The following is a 22183-nucleotide window of genomic DNA, read 5'->3' on the forward strand; positions in this document are numbered from 1 at the left end:
GACGCGAGCGCCATTCGTTGTAGCTTTTAAATTGCTAATTTTTCATGTTGACAGCGTGAATTCAGCGCGAAAAACAAACAGGTAAGGAGGGGCTAAGTTCGGGTGTAACCGTGTATTTTATACTCTTGCAACTTGCAGGAATCAAAGCCAGCGAAATTCTTTCAGGTGTTGACAAAGCTTTATACTAATCTACGCAGACAGTCCACAGACTAATAAAATACTCCCAAGGTTCCTCACATACTTACAATCACCAATCATATAGCGTGAAGTCATCGGGGTATTCAAAAATCGCGTTATTACTTATACGGGGGCTAGGTGAGGTTTTCACCCAATTTCATCCATTTTAGGCACAAAGACACATTGTTATGAGTAAAATACGCTCTCGTAATTTCATTAAGATAACTTACATATGCCAATAAAGAAGAACTTACATATTGACCTATATATGTATATGCGGTATAAAGTCACCAGGAAGTTCGAAAATCTTTATATTAGGTATAGATCCCATATAGGAAGGAAGTATTGACCCAACTTAACCCATTTTTGATACACACATATAATATTATCAGGAAATTATTTACTCTCAATGCAAATATATATGTATCTCACATATTTTCCGATATTTTCGCTCAAATGTCAACCATATATATAGGGGTTCGCATATTCGATATCTAGTTTCGTTTCGGACAATTTTGATCTTAAGATGCTTCATAGTGCAAAGTTTTAACTCATAACTCGCTTGTTGATTTGTATACCGGAAAGTGAAAGAATCAAATGGATCGGGGTTAAGATCCGATTTCAATAATTGCTACACTATCGGTAGGGATTCTTATACGATTTATCTTGAGCGGCCGGATGAACAGACAAATGGATAGACAGACAGTCACTCGAATTTCAACTTGTTTCATCATCCAGATCATCATAAGACTTTTTGTTTTAAAGTTCGCCCAAAAACACATGTCAAAATATTTTTTTCTAGGTTGATATGATTGTCAGGACATCTGTGCCAAATGTCACATCAAAATAATCATTGGTGCTTAGTACACATTAAGAAGAAGTTTAGTACACGCTTGTCTTTCTGAAGCGTGTAATGTGCATTCGGTGAAGTTCCATTAAATTTTGTGAGCGGAATCACGTTTCTGGTGCCAAAACGATCATCAACATCAACTGATGATCAACACGATTGGAGGGAATTGGTGCTTGGGAATCAACGATTAACAGTAAGAGATCTTACTTGCATTGTTGGAAAATCGGAAGGATCAGTGAAAACCATTTTGAAAGATCATTTGCGCCTAAGGAAAGTGAAAATGTTATTGACTCTAAAATCACTAAATTTTTTCCAAAAACAGCGTCGCATTGTCAATGCTTTCCAATTACCAGGATGTCTTGAAACGTATTAGTACTGCCGATAAGTCTTGGATCTATGCTTACGACCCGGAAACTGACGATCAATAAGCCGAATATCGTGGCAAAGGTGAGCCGAAGCCGAAAAACCACGTCAAAGCAAAACGTTTTGAGTCTCGAGTAAAAAATCGTTGAGCGAATCTCCTAGTATAGTATATAATTTATAGTGTTGGACAATGTCAGCTTTCTAAAACGACCATTTGATTGTTTGATAAAAAATCTTTTCGGAATGTTGATGGGCCTAATCGGCTGTTCCTTCGAAATAATCGCAAAATTTCAGCATTGATAGTAACTCAGAATGAACTATGTCTCCATCATTTCATTCTCGAGTCTCGAAGTGGACTCTGCGGTCAGTTAGCAGAGTAATAGAGTATATTTATGGATTATTGGAATGTTTGATAGATGTATGAAATCACGGAACAACCATTTGAATAAAAAAGTGTACCGTTTCTTCAAGACAGCTGATATGTCAATGAAAATGAGAACAATGGCTCATGTACACAAAGAATTTCTTCAAGATTCCGAAATTAGTCCAGTCCTCAGTCTTTAAGAGATCACACGCTTGTAAAAAAATAACAACAATAAATAGTAATCGTCGAGACCAGGGACTATTTTGAAACAAAAAAAATTCTACAAAAATTGTAAAGAATTCTGAATTTTTCGGCTTTAATCGGAAAGTCGCGTTGGTCTATAAATAAATCGAATTTATCCAAAGAAATGCGTGTTTCCCTTAAAAAAAATACAAAAAGGCCTGTCTGGCACTTTACTAAATATTCTCAGAGCTAGAGTCTTTCGTTACATTTCGACAGTTGCCAAGTGACGTTGGGACCAAGTGTGAATTCGCTGAATTATTTCTTTTCATTCTCACTGTTCACCACAACCATTAATTTTCTTTCCTTATCCAATCTAGAAAAAGTCACAGATTTCGCTGTTGTTTGGCCCACAACGATATTGAAATTCTTAGAAAGTTCTTATAAAGGGTTGCATTTGATTGATTTGGATTAGTTCACATTCAAAAATCACACGACCTTCAGCGAATTTCTGCCAGTTAGATAATGTTAGGCTCGACGGCTGATACTCAAGATGGAAATCCCACTTTTGTAAAGCTCTAGAAATAGAACTAATGTATCCGATATTATAAATCTTTAAGCGTCAATACAAATCTGCTTAGGCTATTTATATCCATTCCTAACCATCTCAGTAAGATATCTAGAAGTGTGTGTTCCCAAGTGTTTAGAAACCACAAAGAAGTGTTGAGATGTTTCTACCACGTCTTCATCCATACACCTTCTACAGCTGGTAAGAGTCTCAAACTTACATTGAAGACGCCGACAGGGCAAAGAGCTGTTAGAGTCCCCACAACTAGAGAAAGGCTAGCTTTACTGAGTACAAAGGGCTCACTGGATCTCTTACAATCGATTTTGGGCCAAAAGGTGCTTACGACAACGCAGAAATAATTGGGAAACCAAGCTTTTTTACTTGAAAACTCTCGGTCGGTGACACTGTGAAGTCGAGCAATTTCCAGCCATTAACAGAAGACTGCATTTTCCAACATTGAAAAAAGAATTAAACCTGCAACACATCATTTATCTTAACTCATTTGTATTACCTATGTATAATATTATATATTACATAAGGGTCTACATAGTTACTGGTATATTAAATAATAGCCAAACTAACAGTTGAATTTCGAAAAGAAGAACACCTTGACACCTTGGCTGCTGCTGTGTCGGCCACACGCTGGTAGGCGCATGCGCAAAAAGGCCAAAAACGGTTTAGAGAAAAAGTCACCTGCTCAAAAAATGTTGCCTCAAACAGGAGTGCAACATTAGAGAACGCGTTGCGAAAAAGGCGCCACAGGCATCACCCAACGGTACTATAAAGAGTACCGCTTTGTCGGCAGCCATACAAAGCAGAACCAATGCTTGGTTGTATGTGTGTATATAGACTCATTCTAACAGATCTTCGACTCCATTGGCCACTGTGGTAAGCCAAAATCGACCAGAGGCGCTAAGGAGGGTAATTATGCAATCAACATAAACACACATACATATGTACATACATATGTGGAAATTAATGGACGCTGCAATGTGCAAAATTCGATTCGATTCATTTATTTATCGGCCGAAACAAAGCGAATGAAAGAAGGCGGCACAAAGACACACTCACAGCAAATCACACCTTTACACCTTTCAGCCAGAACGCTTCACAGCTTCGCTAGCCTTTCAACGCGCCGTTAAATGCTGATGATTGTGAGAGGAGTGCGCGCGTGCGCCTGTGTGTGTGAATGCGTGTCTCCGCCGGCGGTCAGCAATTGAGGCGTCATTTGGGGCGGTTTTGTTAGAATGGCCAATAATGACCGAATGGTCGCCACTCCAGCTCATAGTACAAAGCGTAGCCGAAGCGAGGGCAGGCAGTCGAGAGTAGTTGGCCAGGCGTTCGGCTCATTTAAGAACACCCATTGATCATGTCAATTTACTGTATGCCATCACAGCTCTGCCGTGCGCTTATTAGGCGCTATTGACGCCCGGCATGTTGAGTGTAGAGCCGCACCCAGCAAATTCTCGACTAACAAGCTGCCACACGAGTGGACCTCAATGGTCAAGCGACGCTGGACTGTGTGAATGACTGACGCCCATGAGTAAAGCGGAATTAGAAATATGCATTTCAACTTAAAAGAGAACGTACTTGGGTATACATACACATTTTGTACGCACGCATGCTTCCTCAAACTAAAGAGTTTTAGAAATATATACATAGTTTAGAACGAGGTTTCGTATGTGGAATACTGCTTCTGCCCTTAAAATTTCATATATAGTAAAAAAAGTTAAAATTTTTGCTACTTTTCCCCTTCCTCCTCCTTCTTTGATCTCGCTGCTTCTGCTACCCGCTGCGCATGCGTGTCAGCGCCCACCATATTTCCCCCATGCGCATGCGTTCGCTCGTCCGCTCACTGCTGGATGCCTTTAGTGCTGTTTCGTGGTCACAAAGTTGCGCCGCGGATTTGCATATGAAACGCAAATGAGGGAGAAAAATATAATAATAGTTTGTAAGCGAAGCAAAGGCGCATGGAAATGAAAATGTTACGAGTCGACTCTTTAATTCGTTTGTTGTGACTCTTTGTAATCGCTTTTTGTGTCACCGACTGCGCACGGCATTGTCGCGCAATTGTCGCCGCTTCGCGCTTCGTTCGCCGACATTCAACGATGTGTTGATGTCTTCATCCATTAAATTTCAGCTGCGATTTTGAATGAAGAAAAAGCTGACTTCCTCCAACTAAGCCATTTCTCTCCATTCAGTCTTCTGCCACTTTTGTCAGCGTAAAACCCAAATTATATGTTTTGTGGTGTACGAAATGGTCAGATGCGGTGTGCGCATATTTCATCGCGTGTGAATGAGCAGATTTTCGCTCGTCTCCGAGATATTTTAACGACTCTATGCAGCAGTTGAATTGTTTACGAATGAGTTGAAGGGATTAGTTGTGGCGAAAAAAGTTGAGAACAATATAATTATTTGTTAGAAAAACGCGCTAGATTCATACATTCCGAAGGCATATTGAGCTCTTAATAAACGGAAAGCCAAAAAATACTTCCATGACTACACCCAGTTTTGTTTTAATCCACTAAAAGTGTTCCAGATTTTGAACATCAAACATTATAATTGCATTATCAATGCTTCTAAATGGTGATCCATTTCGAGGTTCCCTACCTTTTTTTAAGAAAAAAAACAGAAACTAAAAGTTTAGTGGGGAATGTTTTTTATCATTCGAGGGAACATGCTTTGGCATTTAGTTGGCCGCGGTTACGTCTCAAATGGTTGATCCGTTGAGTCCAATTTTGGATGACTCGTTCGAACATTACGACAGGTAACTGGCGAATGATTCGACTCTGCACGGTCTTCGTGTACACTCTCAGCTACGGCTGCTATATTTTTTTCACTGCGTGATGGACGTGTTCTATTCGGTCGAATATTATTCGATAATGAATCTCAAGATGGGTGATTGTGGTTTAGAATATAATTCAAGAGGAGAAGAGCACTTTTCGGATCACTATTTCTCCCCAGCCTCGGCGATTACCTCTCTATTGTCGCTAAATGTATTTCCAAAAACATTCTTTTATGGCCTGAGAATAGGAAGTCTCTTCCGTGGATATTGAAGAATTCGTTCTGGATACTGTAGCAGGTTAAACTACTACTTATCAATAATAGACCCTGGCATATTAAACATATTATCAGCGTACAATGAGTCCCCGCATGACACTAACCACCTCTTTGCATGCCCTGCTAACCCTACACATCTGACACTCTTCTCCATATGGTCCGACCCCGTCGAAACAGCACGTTTCCTGGGACTGCCATGCCCTCGATGACAATTTATCTAATCCTTACCGTCCCAACGCGGAATATGTACCCGTTACAACAAAAACAAGAAATCAGAGCCAAGTTCTTGTAAATGCATCGTCTGAGTGGGACACATACTATATATTTATTATTTTTCAAATAGTAACGTTTTCCTCTGAAAATTTAACGGAATCTTGATTCCAAAAAAATAGCAAAAAGTGTTTCTCATCTTGTGGCACCAAGTATCTATTTGAATTAATCGCGATCACTTGGCTTCCTTCCGAGAATTTTATCTCCCTGCAACTTCCCTGGCACGTCCTAGATGCAAGGGTTGTAGCAAATGACGTGTGGCGTACATGGAAGAGGGATTTGAGAATATATCCATAAGAATTGAAAAACTTGCTCGCAATGGGCGTCGAACCTGTGTGATTTCTAGCTATATGAAGGTTTACTAAGCAAACTGGGCTATGGACAATATTTATATATAAATGTCCAATACACCTCTTTAATATTTTGAAGACAAATAAGAAAGTATTTGGTGAATATCTCAATAGCTTGGTGACATCTGCAGTTACTATTCAAAATAAAATTAAAGTGTTGATATCTTAGCTAAATTGAAAAAATTTTGCATTTTTTCTGCTGAAATTAATTTTACACACAATGTTGTCAGCAGATGTCGCAAAGTAAAGAACGTTGCTCAACACTGGTACACATGAAGTAGCAGAGAACGTACATGAATTTGGTAGCAGAGAGCGTAGAAAACACGTCAGAGAACGTTCTCAGGAAATAGTTGGAAAAAAAACACTAGTGACAGCTGTATAGTTTTTGACGTTTACCAGCTAAGTTTAGAAAATTCATAAAATTATGTTTAAACGAGTGATTGTGCGTTAAGAAGTTAACCAAATCGAGTTGATTGAACTAAATACTCCTTAAAATTGTGTCTAATTGGGGTAAATGAATTTAGTGCAAACAGCGTTCAACAATAGATAAGTAAACGGACACGTAAACGTGAGAAACAGCTAATCGATTTGCATCATGGCAAGGCAGCGACGCAATGTCAACACAGCCGGTGTTGGCACAAACTCAAACAATATTAATAACACAAATAATGCAGCTACAGCTAGCAATCCGCAAACACCTACTAACAATAACAGCAAAAGTACCAAAAATTCGGGAAAACACAAAAAGAATGATTCAAACTCTACTCACAGCAGTGGCGGCAACAGCGGCTCAAGTTCTAGTACGATTTCTTCGTCAACGTCTGGGGCGAATAAAAATAAGGGAGCACATAAAAAACGTAGCAGTTTCTCGCTGTGGCCCAAATTAATGTTGGATAAATGGAAGACACTGATCGGTTTTGTTTGTTTGGGTGTAGCGTCCTATTTTGGCTACTTAGGTTACCTGGAAACTCGTGTAAACACGCCGTTTGATAATGAAAAAATGGTGACACGCTCAGGGTTGGACGATCCGGAACGCTATTGGGGCTCCTATCGGCCACTTACATATTTCGGTATGAAAACACGCGATCCACACTCGCTAGTAATGGGTTTGATGTGGTATACACCGTCCAATTTGGGACACGGTGGTAGAGGCATACGACATTGGTGTGAAATCGGTGATAATCTCGACAAATACGGCTGGACGCATCATGATGGACGTACATTTGGTGTGCAAGAAATACACGATCTGCCATTCGAGTTGAAAACTTCATTTATTAAGTATCCTGGTGGCAGAAAACTGGGTGGCGATTGGACAGCGCGTATTTCTGTGCGTAATGTAACGAAAACCTGGGATCACTCGATATCTCTAATTTGGTATGTGGCGCTCGATGAGCGCACAAATGGTCATATTAGGTATCTTTCAAACGACAACAGTCCCGAAGCAGGTGTCTATGGCGAGACACTGGGTCTGGGCGAATTCAAGGTGTGTTTTGCAATAAATCAATAATAAAATTTATTTGATTATAATTGTTTGAAATTGTTATTTTAGTTGCGTTTTCAACCAATTAAAGGCAGAATACTGCACAAATCCTATTTGAGCACAGTGGCACCGTCGCTTAGCAAATTAAAGGAAACCGTTTTTTCACATTTCCGTGTATTTACGGATAAACGTGACAACCGTTTTGTCGGTTTACCCGGTGAAATGATCTCACAAAACGGTGTAGTTGCAGCTGATCCCAATTTTATTGCCATACAAATCACCGCCGAAGTGGATTTCACCATGGATATTATATACCAATCCACTACCGGATATTCGAATGAGAATGTGTCAAAGCCGCCAACAGGCAGGGCATTTACAAATGCCTTACAAGAGAAATTATCCGAGTTCGATAAACGATTTGAGGACACATTCCATTTATTTGCCGAGGGTTATTCAGCCAATGAAATCAAATTTGCCAAATATGCCGTTAGCAATTTGATAGGTGGTATTGGTTACTTTTATGGCTCCAGTAAAGTGAAATCGGTTTATACGAAGAAACCAGTACCATATTGGAAAGCACCGCTTTACACCTCCGTTCCGTCGCGTTCCTTCTTTCCACGTGGCTTCTTGTGGGATGAAGGTTTTCAAGCACTCGTCATATCCTCATGGGACCTGGACATTGCGCTGGATATCATGTGCCATTGGTTCGATTTGCTGAACATAGAAGGCTGGATACCCAGAGAACAGATCTTAGGCGTCGAGGCATTAGCTAAAGTACCGGAGGAATTCGTTGTACAACATAACACCAACGCCAATCCTCCCACATTTTTCCTCACACTAGACAAAATACTCACACATCATAAAAAGGAGCTGTCGGTAAAAGGACGGCTCGACGTATTGGAGCGACTCTATCCACGTCTGCAAACCTGGTTCGCCTGGTACAATACCACGCAGCGTGGCGATGTGTTAGGCACTTACTATTGGCGTGGACGTAATGCCTCCAGTGAGACTGAATTGAACCCAAAAACGCTCACTTCGGGCTTAGATGATTACCCGCGTGCCTCTCATCCCACCAACTATGAACGTCATGTCGATTTGCGCTGCTGGATAGCGCTAGCCGCGAGAGTGATGAGCGACCTATCCGACATACTGGGTAAAGATAGTATTAAATATTATGAAACCGCCTCCTTTCTCGCCGACAACCAATTGCTCAATGAACAGCATTTGAGTCCCTTCACCGAGACCTATGCCGATTGGGGTCTACACACAGACGCCGTGGTGCTTAAGCGTCCACAAGTGACCAAGCAAAATCTGAAAAAATATCAACAACAACAATTGGAAATGGTGCGCGTCACCATGAAGCAGCCAGAACGTCAATTTGTCGACACCACATATGGTTATGCGAATCTATTTCCCTTCCTACTGCAAATACTCGACCACGATTCAGTTTATTTAGGCAAATTGCTGCGCGATTTACGCGACCCAAATATGTTATGGACCAATTATGGTCTACGTTCACTATCCAAGAGCGCACCATTGTACATGAAACGTAATACGGAGCATGATCCGCCATATTGGCGTGGTCCCATCTGGATAAATATCAATTATCTAGCGATTAGGGCATTGCATCACTACGGCACCGTCGAGGGTCCATATACAGCGCTGGCGCGTGAAATCTACAACGAATTGCGTGAGAATGTTGTAGACAACATATTCAGGGAATACCAAAGAACCGGCTATCTGTGGGAGCAATATGACGACACCACAGGGCAGGGCAAAGGCTGCTATCCGTTTACGGGTTGGACTTCTCTAGTAGTACTTATTATGTCGGAGCAATACTAAAATTAATATTTATATCATTTATTTCGCATATAGAAATTGTACGCTATATATGCATGCCAACGTACATATGTATGTATTATGTAAGTTTTTATTGTTCAGTGTGAATCGAAGATCGTAGTGTTTATCTCTCGTACTAAAAAGCATAGTCTGCCGATTTTCTTAATATTTCAGAAATTGTGTTTCGCGCAACTTGCAAAAACAATTAGAAATAATAAAATACTAAGGCCAAAAATTGTATAATTTTAATTCGAAATAAATCAATTCAAACATAGAAATGCTTAAAACTGATTTGAGTTTGATTTTTAAGGCGTTAGAAATGCATTTTAGCCACTGTTGTTATCGACGATATTGAACCCTTAAAAGTTGGGTTTACGTAAGTGGAACGCGCAAATGTTTGAGGTTATATGAAAAAGGTGTTAATACAAATGTCTATATTTCATTCCCTACAACTTTCCAATATAACTTTTTTCCAAAATACTCTTAGTTTTGCGTAAAGCGGGATAAACCATTTTTAATATAAGAATATAAGTTTTTTTTTTAATATTTGTTATTTTATGCTCCTTTTCTAATGAATTGTCGCGACAGAAAATATTCCTGAAACAATTTGGAGGAATGTTGCCGAGTTGACAGTCTTTGGTCAGATAAAAATCCAGGTCCGTTCCGAAGACTGACGTGGGAATTGAATGGGGAAGTACAATGGGTTTCAAACTACTCTGTTTTTTTCGCTTTTTACCATTTTCAAAGGCTTCTGCACGCGTCTAAGTAGTTTAGGCCGTACTATGGACAGCATTAATATGATATAGAATTTTCGAACTCGAACATCAACTTCGAAAGAGGGAAAGAGAGTGAAAGTACAAAAGAGAACCGCGCGCACGACAGTCGGGCCTACGTAACCGAAACGGACTCGGATTTTTTATTCGGCCGAAGATTGTCAACTCGGCAGAATTCTGCCACTACAACAACAAAATGCTCTCATTACTTAATTTTTGCTTAGAATATGCATAGGTGATAAGCAAATAAGATACCATTTTTATCTTTATATTTTTTATTTATTTTATTTCATTTTTTTTAATGTTTTATGTACTATTAATTTCCACACGCCATATAATACGCAATAAATTAAGATATTTATTTTCATTTCTTATTTACGTCACGCTAAGCATTTACAGAGACAACAATGTCAATACCGTTGAATTAATACATATATCTGTGTATGTATGTATGAATGTAAGTAAAATAAGTAAATATTTATGTGTACACACTCTTAATCTACTATTAAGCTATACAATTGAATTGTTTTTCTTTGATATATTTGTTTAAAAAAATATGTTTACATAAATTATAACGTATTTGAAACATATTAATTGTATGATACGCATTGTGGCGCCTGTTAATTTCACTGAAAGCACTGACGTGCAAATACATACATACATATGTATAAATAGGAATCCCCTAAACCCCCTGGTTAAGCTAAAATTAACTAGAGTATAAAATTAACTAGATAATAAATTAATAGAAAATTGTTCTGCTGTATTAAGTACACTTATGGCTATTTATGGAAACATGGAAAGCTGAACTTTAATTAGCGTGTATGTAGATGGATTAGTGATACACTAGTATGTCATAAATAGTATTTATAGATGCAGTTTGACGTTTTATAATCCTGTTTTTCTATTACTTATAATTATTTATTGTATACTTTGTTTACATTTTTATTTTTCCTCCTCAAAGTTGTCAAAAATACGCGCAATAAAATTACTTCTATAGATAGCGGATAGTCTTTGCGTTTCCCTCCCCTCAAAAGAAATGAAAGAAAAACTTAAATAACACAAGAGAGTATACTATGGAGATTTGCTGCAATCGGTGTAATCAATTGCTGATATGGGAACACACCTTTACACTAAGTACATAAATAATTCAATTAAACAAAATTTCGTTTTTACACTTTTGTTTTACTACGAAACGGTGGAAAGCGATCGAGCAGCGCGTGAAATATGCTGCCCGGTATGCGTTGGTTCTTGTTTATCAACTCCTCCAAAGCGGCTGCCACCTAAAATAAAAGAAATACTAATTTTATACAAAAACACTAGCAATGAACATACACACACACCTTCAATTGCAATTCCTCCGGCGTTAGCGTGCCATCATACTCCAACGGCCGACCGACAAATGTGCGAAACTTCACCGGAAAACCACCATAGATCGGATAGACCGGTATGCGCACCGCATTGTAGAGTTTCAGGAAGAAAGTGCGAAAAATACCCAATTGACGAAAACCTTCACGCAAATTTTGTGTAAAACATGGTATTATCGGCACCTTTGCCTCCAATGCGACCTTCGCAAAACCGAGACGATTGCGCCACAATAGCTCGTAATAGTGATCGCCGAATTGTGCCTCGTAAACACCACCCGGCGATATGGCCAGCATGTTGCCCTCCTTCAGTATGCCAACACACGATTGCACTGTGCCGGGACTTATATGGAATGCCTCGGATATTGTGCCCCAACCGGGTAATTTGAATAGAAAGCGATCGCCAATCGTGTATATTAGCCGATCCTTTTGCAATATTATGCGTGAATTCAAGTAATACATATCAATGGGTATAGCGCCATGATAATATACAATCAGTGCTGGTCCAGTCTCTGGTATATTCTCCATGCCGATCACTTCGTAGCCGTGATAAATGCGCGCATGTGCATCCCACAATGCGGCGACCAATTTTCGACCGAATTCCCAGAATTTGCGATCGGTGCGTACGGCGCGCATGATCACCTCCCTGAAAAAGTGTAAATGACAGTGAGGAAATTAGCATATTAATTTGATAACCTGAAATTATTTGTGAATAATTGAAATCGTAATCTCTATTTTTGGAAAAATCCTACAAAACTTAAATTTATAGTATGGAATATGTCATCACACAGCTCATATTCATACGAGCCGTCCAACTACCTTTATTAATGACGACAACATCGAAAGAGTTAATAAACTAGCGCTTGAAAATCTTCGCTTTGGCATCAAAGAGATAGTAGAAGATCTCAACATCCCTTATCGATCAACTCAGCACATTTTGGTTAATGGTTAATGATAGACCCATACAAAAATTAAATTATCAATTCGTAAATCAAAACTACAATTGAATTAATCTAGTAGTAATTATTTTATAATTACAGGCTATGATTTATTAAAATCTGCTTCAGTAACGATACAAATATCGACAGATGTCGACAACATTTGTTGCAAAATAATAGTAATAAAAATATGTCCAGCAGCACTTAAATAAAAACGACGCAACTGATAAAAAAAAATGCGAGTTATTGCGTAGAAAATACATTATCGAAAGCGAATGCTTATAGCTACACACATACTATGTATTTTATATATACAATACATGCTAATTAGAAACTAAGGCTGGGTGCATAGTGAAACGTAAACCGAAAATATATTAAAGATTAGAGAAAAGCATTTTCGAGTAACTTTACGTTAGAAATACAACAAAATAAATGCAATTTAAAAGCCAAAATTTTTCGACTCAATTCCTAAAGCTTTATTGCTAACCAAACTTCATATACAACAATCAGGTGTACGTAACCGGAGTCGGCATGAACTCTAACGACTATTTAAGGCAGAAAAAGTTCCTGAAGTAATTTGGAGGTATTCTGGGATTGACAGTTCTCGTTCGTATAAAGATACGGGTCCGTTCCTGTTAGATAGACCCGACCGTCGTAGAAACGGTTGCTTTGCTTCTTGCTTCACGTTGCACTGTGTTTTTAGCTTTATTTACATAGTTGACATATAAAAAATTCTATAGATAAGGAAAGCGATGACAAAAGATTGATGAGTAATGGGGTATTGACACATCTAAAACTTTTAAGTAGAAAAAATATGTAAACATTATAAATTTTAAATTATGAAAAGAAATGTTACATTGACTTTGTAAAGTTTTAATTATAACTTTCTGAAACATGCACCGAGCAAATAAAATTAAGTTTAGCCCTTCTCAACTAGTTTAATAACAATTATACTCGTTATATTAATTAATGCCTTGTGATGTTATTTACTAGGTTTATAAATTATATGTTTTATATAAATGTTTTATATGTAGATGCATGTACATATACAAGTATATATGTATGTACGTATTCCAAATTCAAATCCCTTCGCATGCTGATAACTTAAAGCTTATTTAAAAGTATGGTTTTTTGAATAATAAATTTTTTGACTTGAATTTGTGTGAACGCATTGAAGGTCGCATGTTAATAATGGACTGGACTAAGGAAATTCGGCATAACTCTCCATATAAAGCAAAATTGTTTGACGAAATACTTCGAAAATACATATAAAAATGTTTAAATAGAAAAAACGCAGGTTTGAATGTTGTGAAATGCAAATGATTACTTGTGCTATTACAAATTTATTAGTTTTCTTTTAAATAGAAGCAAAAACTATTTGTTTACATTAGACGCTTTCAACAAGTAGCCTGTAAACGCAATAAAAACGTAAGCTAGGCAAACATATGAGCAAGAAATTACAATTCTACATTTTATAACAATTTTGCAACGATACACATACATATGTATGTAAACATACAAGCATCTGTGTAATAAATATGAACGTGCAGGCATTCCGAGATTACAAAATCGGCCTTGACCAGAAATTGTGATGTTTAACTAACCTGTAAGACAGGTTAATGACATAATACATATAATAACATATTTAGATAACAAGAAATATAAAAAAAAATATCTGTATGCCATTAAAAAAGTAGCGTTGTCATAATTATGATTTTGCAAATGTGTAGCATCAAGCTTACAAGATTTTATTATGCCTTCACCTCTTCGGCCTGTCAAAATTTCACTCATCAGCTGGAAATGGTTAAAAACAGGTGTTGTACAAGTCACCAATACAATAGCATAGTAATATAAAAACTATTAGCCAACAACCTGTGCATAAATCAGTAATCAAATTCCACTCTCAAGCAGCTATTAAAATTAAATTAAAACGACATACGTTTAAAAGGGCAATATATAATACTTAGTATCACAGTAAAACAAAACAAAAAGCGATAAAGAAATCTAAACGCTCTAAGCACAGTTTTTTGTACACTTATTGAGATATACATACTTATGGTATATGAATATGCATAAGAAATGAAAGCAATCATGCGTAGTTATGTGTGTAGACACAGCCATAATTTAATGACGCTCATTTGCACTAATTAAATGTCTAAACTTAAATTTCTGGCTAATAAATAATATGTACTTTGTGTTATTTCATAACTTTTTCCGAAAAATTTTTGGGTGCTTGACCAAAAAGCACAAATCATTTACTTCCTGATTGTTGCACAAAAAAATGTTTGAATATAAGCAAGCTCGTATCTTATTAAGTATTTGTGCACAGCTTTTGTTGTTACAACAAAAACAAATCCAATTATATACAAATATGACAAACTGTTCAATCACCATAATGCCCACTGATTTATAAAATGTATGGAAATAACTGCCCATTAAGAGCACAGGTTAATTTTTTTTTCACTATTTTGCAATAATTGCAGACAAGTCCAATATGCGTCAAATATGCTTAAATTGCACGAGTGGAACGCTGCTACCCCCCTACCATATAATGCTAACTATGGCAAAAATAAAATAATAATCTTACCTGTGCAATTTGTAAATGAATAACATCACAAATGATATGTAAATTAGTGCCACGAAGACCATCGGAAGCAGGAATGTTACAATTAGCGGCCAAAGCAGCCGGTAAAGCCATAGCGAGTAGTCCAAGTCAATGTAGGTGGCTAAAGCGTAAATTTGGATGCATACATATATGGATAAGAACTTTCTTTAATAAAAAAGCTTCTAGAATATATAAAATTGGTTACTTACATAGAAAATCCAACAGATTTTTGGCCAAGTCTTGTAAATATTCCATGCTGTGCTTCAATGCTGCTTCTACTGCTTGTTTTTAACCGCAACAACACAAAGAACTAGATAGCGCCTTTTGGATCTGCGTATGCGCCAACAAAACAAAATGCTATCCACTGTATACTAATCGCAGTGGACAGCGCTGTGTCATTCAACTCCCTTGCGGTTTTAGTGCTTTATTTCTTTTAAAACTTATTTTACACAATTCCAGCACACCGTAAGGCATTAAGGTCAACCTAAATAAACGTAGTTATTTTATTTATGTACGTTTTTGCGCTTTTTCCACTATTCTGACCTAATTTTCACTTAAACTTCCAATTACTTTCTTTTCGCTGCGCTGCCGTTGTGCCGAATTAGTTGATACTAACAAATACTTTATAGATTTGCTTAACTCATATGTTAAATATTTAGTTATTTATTTATGTATTTCACAATTAACTTTCACACAATTATCTTTCAAGTTTGGCCTTTCTTTTAATATCTCTGCAAATGATTACACATGCGTTTCCTATTTTTCATTATCACACTTTTTGTTGCAAAATTGATTGTTTACTTCTCTTTTTATACAATCGTAATAAGAAAATCGAACATCAACCACGAATGGCAAAACATCAACTGAATACAAAAACAAACACAAATGACAGCTGTTCTAACAGCAGTGATGTGTTTCCAACAGTTTTTGTGAAGTAAAAACCAAAAAAGTATGAAAAAATATTTACTATTAAAAAAAGTACTATTATAATGAAATGAGATTTAAGTGCTTTATACATTTTTATTTTCATTTTTTCTTGTGTTAGATGTAAAAATAATAATTTTAATGTAAAGCAAATCATATCCGTCTTCATAATCAACATATAACTTCAATTTTTTTTCCAACATATTTCTTCTGCTCAAATTTATTTTGCTTCAGTAACCCTTGACAGCAAAATATGCAATTCAATTCCGTTTTGCATGACATTCTTCACTAAAATAATTCTCTTAAACCAGCACAGTGCTTCGCCGACACGTGTTTTTGTTTTCTCAATTCTTGAAACAGTTTTAAATAGTTTCATTTTTCAAAACGTTGCGTAAAATGGGAAAATTTCGTTCTAAACTAAAGCGCCATACTAAAGGCAAAACATGGAGCAAAGGGCAGTCGTCCACTTCAAATCCTGACCAAATGAAGCATCGTCTGAAAGCCAAGTCGCGCTTCTTTCAGCCCAATTTGAGTTTAGGTAGGTAAACAAATGTGACTTTTGTGTTAGAAATTTATTTAACTTTATTTCTTAACGCATAGCTCCACCAGAAGCGAATTCTGATCCGACTACACTCACACTGGACGCTGTCATGAAACATGATCAACGCTTGGCTTACAACGCTGAAACGACTACAGTCAATGATGTTGCAGGTAGTCTGAAGTCGTTCAGCTTGCATGACGATGGACTGGAAGATGAGAGTATGTCGGAATCACAACAAGGCACTTTTAAAACTTTCAAAACATTCGCTTCGAACTATAGCGCCTGCAGCAACATGAGCTTTAAACGTTTGTTAGTAGGTTTCCGTGCCTCCTCCGATTTGCATAAAGAAATGTTAGCCATACTAACAGCACTTACCGAAGTTATACGCGAACGTGGTGGCACAGAATCGTCAACAGAGTATTTTATCTTACTTATGGAACAGATTGAGGCCAGCACGGAAGACAATGACATCATTGCTGGTATTTCTTTGTTGTCTATGGGCATTAAGTCAGTGCCGGCGACGGTGCTACGTAAGCGTTTTGGAGAGACAGCACAAACCTTTTTAACGTGTCTGCAACGTTTTATAGAGTCCACAAATCAGACTATAATCAAATATGTGCGTAACACAACATTTTTGTGAAAAGTAAAATTTATTAGTAATATTATTTTTGTGAATAACATTTACAGATAATCGGTTGTTTGTCGGTGTTACTCTGTGCGCAGGACTACAACACTTGGACTTACTCGTCAACTTGGCAGTATATTGACGCTATACTTTCGTTTACCATACACTCGAAGCCAAAGGTGTATAAAAAATAAATATTTTAAAAATAACATTCAAATTACCGTTATTTGCTTAGGTGCGCAAAGCCGCTCAACATGCTATTGTATCCATCATACACGGCAGCTCCTTTATGCGTGCTCCCAAGGGCGAAGATGCTGAGAAGGACGTCAGTGAGGAGCAACCGAAAGTTAAGAGCCATCCGGCCAGCAATCGCATAACGAAGTTCTGTTTAAATCAATTTAAACCCGAAGTCCTGACCAACTCACAAACAACCGTGTTGCATACACTAACACTACTCAAAGACATTTTGAGTGGGCTTAAAACCGAGGACATACGTGCGGTATGTGAAAGCCTTCTCTCCATAATGACCGCTGCAAACGTGCTCATACGCACCAATTGCTTCCAAGCGCTGCATGCGCTCTTCGCCTCGCGTACGACAAATTTGAATGGCCCGTTATGCGCAAAACTCTTGGCCGCCATACACGAATATCGTCCCGATCGCGCTGACATACGTCAAACGGTAGCTTGGGTTACGGTGCTCAAAGAGGGTCACATTCATTTGGCGCTGTTGGACTTGAATTTGTGCATGAATGCATTGCCGCGCTTCATCGACATCTGCGCGACAGATTTGTGGATGTCGGAACGCGCGGAAATAATTAGCAGTGTTTCGAATTGTTTAAAAGAGCTGCTATACGAATGCGTGAAGCCGGCTAGTGAGACAGCTGAGCAGGCGGAAGTTCATCGCATGTCGATTACGCGCATTATCGCGTCGCTCGAGAAAGCGCTGAATGCGCCATTCGGTGAAATGGCCAAACACGTGATTTTAGTATTTTCCATTGTTTTCGAAGTTTGTGGCAAGCATTACAGGTATATACCATGTGAATATTAAGTTATGCCAAAATCTGAATTTACTCTCTTAATACTTTTCTATCATCTCCCCAGCAAGGAACTCTCGCGCTCACTTTTGACCCTGTCGAAGCGTTATGACACACAGAGCGCGCTGCGCGTACAAATCGAACACACCATCATTGCCGCCATACAATCGATGGGTCCGGAGAATGCGCTGAAGACGATACCGTTAACAAACAGCAAAGGCGAAGTTTTATTGGAACGTTCCTGGTTGCTGCCGCTCTTACGTCAAGGTGCCAAAGGCGCCACCTTTAAATTCTTCAAAGAGTTCGTTTTGCCACTAGCTTTGGATTGCAACAACAAATGGCATCAACACGCGCAAGACCAACAAAAGTCCATGTCACATACATACGAGCTGTTGTGTTGTCAGCTGTGGGGTCTATTCCCAGGCTTTTGTCGCGAGCCCGCAGATCCGGAGAACTTACGCTTGATTGCGCCCACTTTGGGCAATGCGCTGGATAATAATCCAGAGTTTCGTGCACCCATCTTCGATGGCTTGACCGAGCTGATAGCGAACGAGGAGAGCGCTGAAATCAAAGAAGCTTTGGCAAAATACTCCAAAAATTTCCTACCACGTCTTTTCAATATTTACGCGCAGAAACCAAACACCACATACGAGGCGGATCTGCGCAAAAAGACGTTGGACGTCATTAAGGTACGAAGCTAGCTTGAAGATTTGTGTAAATATAGCATTCTTACATTCATTCAAACTATTTCAACAGCTCTATCTAACGCGTACACCAGAGGATGTGCTTAAGGAGCTTTTCGAGACTGCCAAAACACAACTTTCTAACACGGCCGTCGGCACCTTCGAATACGACTCGATTTTCGACATCAACGCTGCTTTGCTGCTCTTCCAAACCAGCGAAATCATACGTGTGTTCTTCGAGGAGTTCATAGTACCCGTGCTGAAGAACGAAAAGTCCAAGCTGGTCGCCAAAGATGAGCAAAAATTGAAAAAGCAACAGCGCAGAACATATGAGTACGTTAAAAAGTATTAAATTTGTTTGAAAATAACCGTTATTAATAATATTTTTTTTTTACTACAGACTCCTGCGTGATATACTCACTTCCGAGGCAGCTTCGTGTCAGAAATTCGCACGCAAAAATAGCATAGCCTTACAGAAACTGCTGCTGGACGCATTTGCCACAAGCTGTGCTGTGTGCCAGGCCGCCCGTTTGAGGTTAGGTTTGAGATTTGGAAATTTAGAATTTTAACTAATTTATAAACTTTGCATTTTGCAACTTAGATGCCTGAAAATTATTATTGAAAACCGTAAATCTCTAACTGTGAATGACAAAATTGTTATGAAAACCATACCGGAAGCTGTGATCTCATATAAGGAGTTTTCGACGCGCAAAGAAAATGTCTCCGAAGAACTCATTACATTCTTGGTGAATTTGTATCAGGTATTTATTTTGTCCCATGAATAGTAATTTTCCAAATATTTAATATTATTTTATTATTTCTAAACCACAGGAGGCTGGCAAATTGAATGATTTCGTCGATATACTGACGGCCGGTTTTGCCGGCGATGAGTCGCTTATTACCAACACCATATTGGCTTTCCGCACTGTGGTCCAACAGCAGGGCAAAAATCTAACAATTAACACACTCGAATTCATAATGGAGCAGATACTAGTGTTTCTCGTGCAGAAGACACGCTCATTGGCCGAAGCGTCGGTCGCCTTTCTGATAACATTCATCAAAGTAATGCCCTCACCGCTGGTTGCCAACCATTTGCAAACGATTGTAAGTTTCTTTTATGACTTAAGTGTCGCAGTAACTAATTTTAAAGAAAAATTTAGATGAAAGCGCTCTCCGCCATGGCGAAGGACACAAAACGTTATTGCCGCATACAAATCGGTTATTTGTTGAAAAAGCTTTGCAAGCGCTTCACAGCTGAAGAGCTGATCAAGTTCGTGCCTGGCGATGATGAGGTGACACATCGACGTCTGAAGAAAATACGCAAGCAAATGCGTCGTGAGAACAGACAGCAGCTGAACGAAAAGGATAAGAAGGACGAAGAGGAATCAGAGGATGAATTCGTGGCTGGGCTAGAAAAGAAGAGTGTGACGTATGTTGCTATTTTTGATTTTGTGACTGTTGTTATTATTATTGGTATTATATATGTATGTTGCTATTATTATTTTGTTGTTGTTGTTAATATTACAATTTTGTCGTTTTACTGTTGTTATTTTTGTTGTTAATATATTATTTTTATTACTTTTTATTATTATATTTTTTTATTTTTTTTTTTTTTATTTATTTTTATTTTTTTTTTTTTTTTTTTTTTTTTTTTTTTTTTTTTTTTTATTTTTTTTTTTTTATTTTTTTTTTTTTTTTTTTTTTTTTTTTTTTTTTTTTTTTATTTTTTTTTTTTTTTTTTATTTTTTTTTTTTTTTTTTTTTTTTTTTTTTTATTTTTATTTTTTTTTTGTTGTTGTTGTTTTACTTCCGTCTATAATACCAACACTTATGTAATCCCCTTGCAGCATTGATGACATTTTGGCCGACTCCGATTCCGATTTGCCCGAAGACATGGATACAGACGACGACGAGGGCAATAAGGCTGAAAAGAAGAGCAAGAAGCGCGCCAACACTTTTATACGCGAAGATCCGGAGGACATTGTGGATTTGGCTGATATTAAGTCAGTCGGAAATGTGTTGAGTGCGTTTGCAATAATTGCATATATCCGTTATGTGTTTTTTATGTAACGGTTCCACTTTTTCGCCCCCAACAGCAAATCGTCCCGATGAGAATGCAAACGCTGCGGGCAGCACAAAAACAAAGAATAAGGATCCAAATCGTGGCTTCAAAACCGCCGAAGATGGAAGACTGATTATAAGCGATAAAGCATTGCGTGGCGTTGGTGGCGACGAGAGCAGCAGCGATGGCAATGATGATGATGAGGATGACGAAGACGAAGGTGTCGAGGTGAAGAAAGCGCCTAAGCGTGGCATGGAGGTGGACTCAAGTGATGGTTGGTTGTTTTTTTTTATATAATTTTATTGTTATACCCAGATCAGGGTGTATTAAATTTGCTACGAAGTTATACATATGTATAACTAACGGATCAGTAAGCTGGGTCAATTTATACGGTCCGTGAGTCTGTTCAAACTAACCCATTAAAATCAAATTCTTGTATGGAAACTTTTTTTATTTGTGAAGGGTATCATAGCTTCGGCGCAACTTTAGTTGACCTTTTTTCCTGTTCTTCTTTTTTGTAATCAATTTAATTTCGTAGAAGAAGAAATGCCTGCCACGAGCCGTAAACGTAAAGCAACAGACGCCACCAGCATGCGTTCGGGCAAAACATCGGCCTCCAAATATGTGGCCGGTGGTAAGGGTATACATCGTCCCTTGGGCGCCGCCAGTGATGCGATATCCATGAAATCCGGTTACTCAGCAAAAACAGCTAAATCTGGAAAGTCTGCAGCCGCCTCCGCGTACGCTGGGAGCGACTACACGACTAAGAAAGCCAAAGGTGATATGAAGAAGAAGGGCAAACTCGATCCATTTGCGTATATACCGCTCACTAGAAACACGCTGAACAAACGGTACGTTAACTTTACAGTTTTCATTCATTTCATTGTTTTACATAATTTTATTTATTTGCTATTTGTTTTTGTTGTTTTACAGAAAACGCGCAAAACATGCAGGCACGTTTAAGAACATAGTGAACGGCGCACGCAAAGGCGCGCTGAAAGGTGTCAAACAAAGAGTCGCCAAGGCTTACAAATAATAAAACAATAAAACGTAATGCAATAAACCGCAAACTAACTGTATGTATATATATAAAATAAAATAAAATTATCTTGTTAACTAGTAAGAGTTATAAATCAA

The 22183-nt window shown here is 38.1% G+C and overlaps 3 protein-coding genes across 4 annotated transcripts; 2 read left to right on the forward strand and 1 right to left on the reverse strand.

The window, feature by feature from the left end:
* The first annotated feature begins 6547 nt into the window (after nt 1–6547).
* On the forward strand, nt 6548–9788 carry LOC126758826 (mannosyl-oligosaccharide glucosidase). The gene is made up of 2 exons (XM_050473215.1): nt 6548–7665; nt 7732–9788. Exons 1-2 carry the CDS (start codon nt 6778–6780, stop codon nt 9502–9504), a joined length of 2661 nt encoding a protein of 886 aa, XP_050329172.1. The 5' UTR covers nt 6548–6777; the 3' UTR covers nt 9505–9788.
* Nucleotides 9789–10609: 821 nt separating this feature from the next.
* On the reverse strand, nt 10610–16029 carry LOC126758833 (transmembrane protein 68). Of its 2 annotated transcripts, XM_050473230.1 has the most exons (5): nt 15722–16029; nt 15388–15662; nt 15161–15299; nt 11615–12281; nt 10610–11554 (listed from the first exon to the last, which is right to left on the reverse strand). In XM_050473230.1, the coding sequence occupies exons 2-5, from the start codon at nt 15431–15433 to the stop codon at nt 11444–11446; spliced, it is 963 nt and encodes a 320-aa protein (XP_050329187.1). In that variant the 5' UTR covers nt 15434–15662; nt 15722–16029; the 3' UTR covers nt 10610–11443. The 2 variants fall into 2 exon arrangements, with proteins under 2 accessions (XP_050329187.1, XP_050329186.1); XM_050473229.1 differs by having other exon boundaries at nt 15388–16029.
* Nucleotides 16030–16425: 396 nt separating this feature from the next.
* On the forward strand, nt 16426–22162 carry LOC126758823 (RRP12-like protein). Its single transcript, XM_050473207.1, has 14 exons — nt 16426–16640; nt 16703–17259; nt 17331–17447; nt 17504–18294; nt 18370–18991; nt 19059–19318; nt 19386–19520; nt 19587–19746; nt 19817–20089; nt 20146–20414; nt 20832–21007; nt 21081–21320; nt 21585–21897; nt 21980–22162. Exons 1-14 carry the CDS (start codon nt 16499–16501, stop codon nt 22080–22082), a joined length of 4158 nt encoding a protein of 1385 aa, XP_050329164.1. The 5' UTR covers nt 16426–16498; the 3' UTR covers nt 22083–22162.
* Nucleotides 22163–22183: the final 21 nt, after the last annotated feature.

This window comes from Bactrocera neohumeralis, chromosome 5 (assembly GCF_024586455.1).
Source record: "Bactrocera neohumeralis isolate Rockhampton chromosome 5, APGP_CSIRO_Bneo_wtdbg2-racon-allhic-juicebox.fasta_v2, whole genome shotgun sequence".
NCBI classification, from domain to species: Eukaryota; Metazoa; Arthropoda; class Insecta; order Diptera; family Tephritidae; genus Bactrocera; species Bactrocera neohumeralis.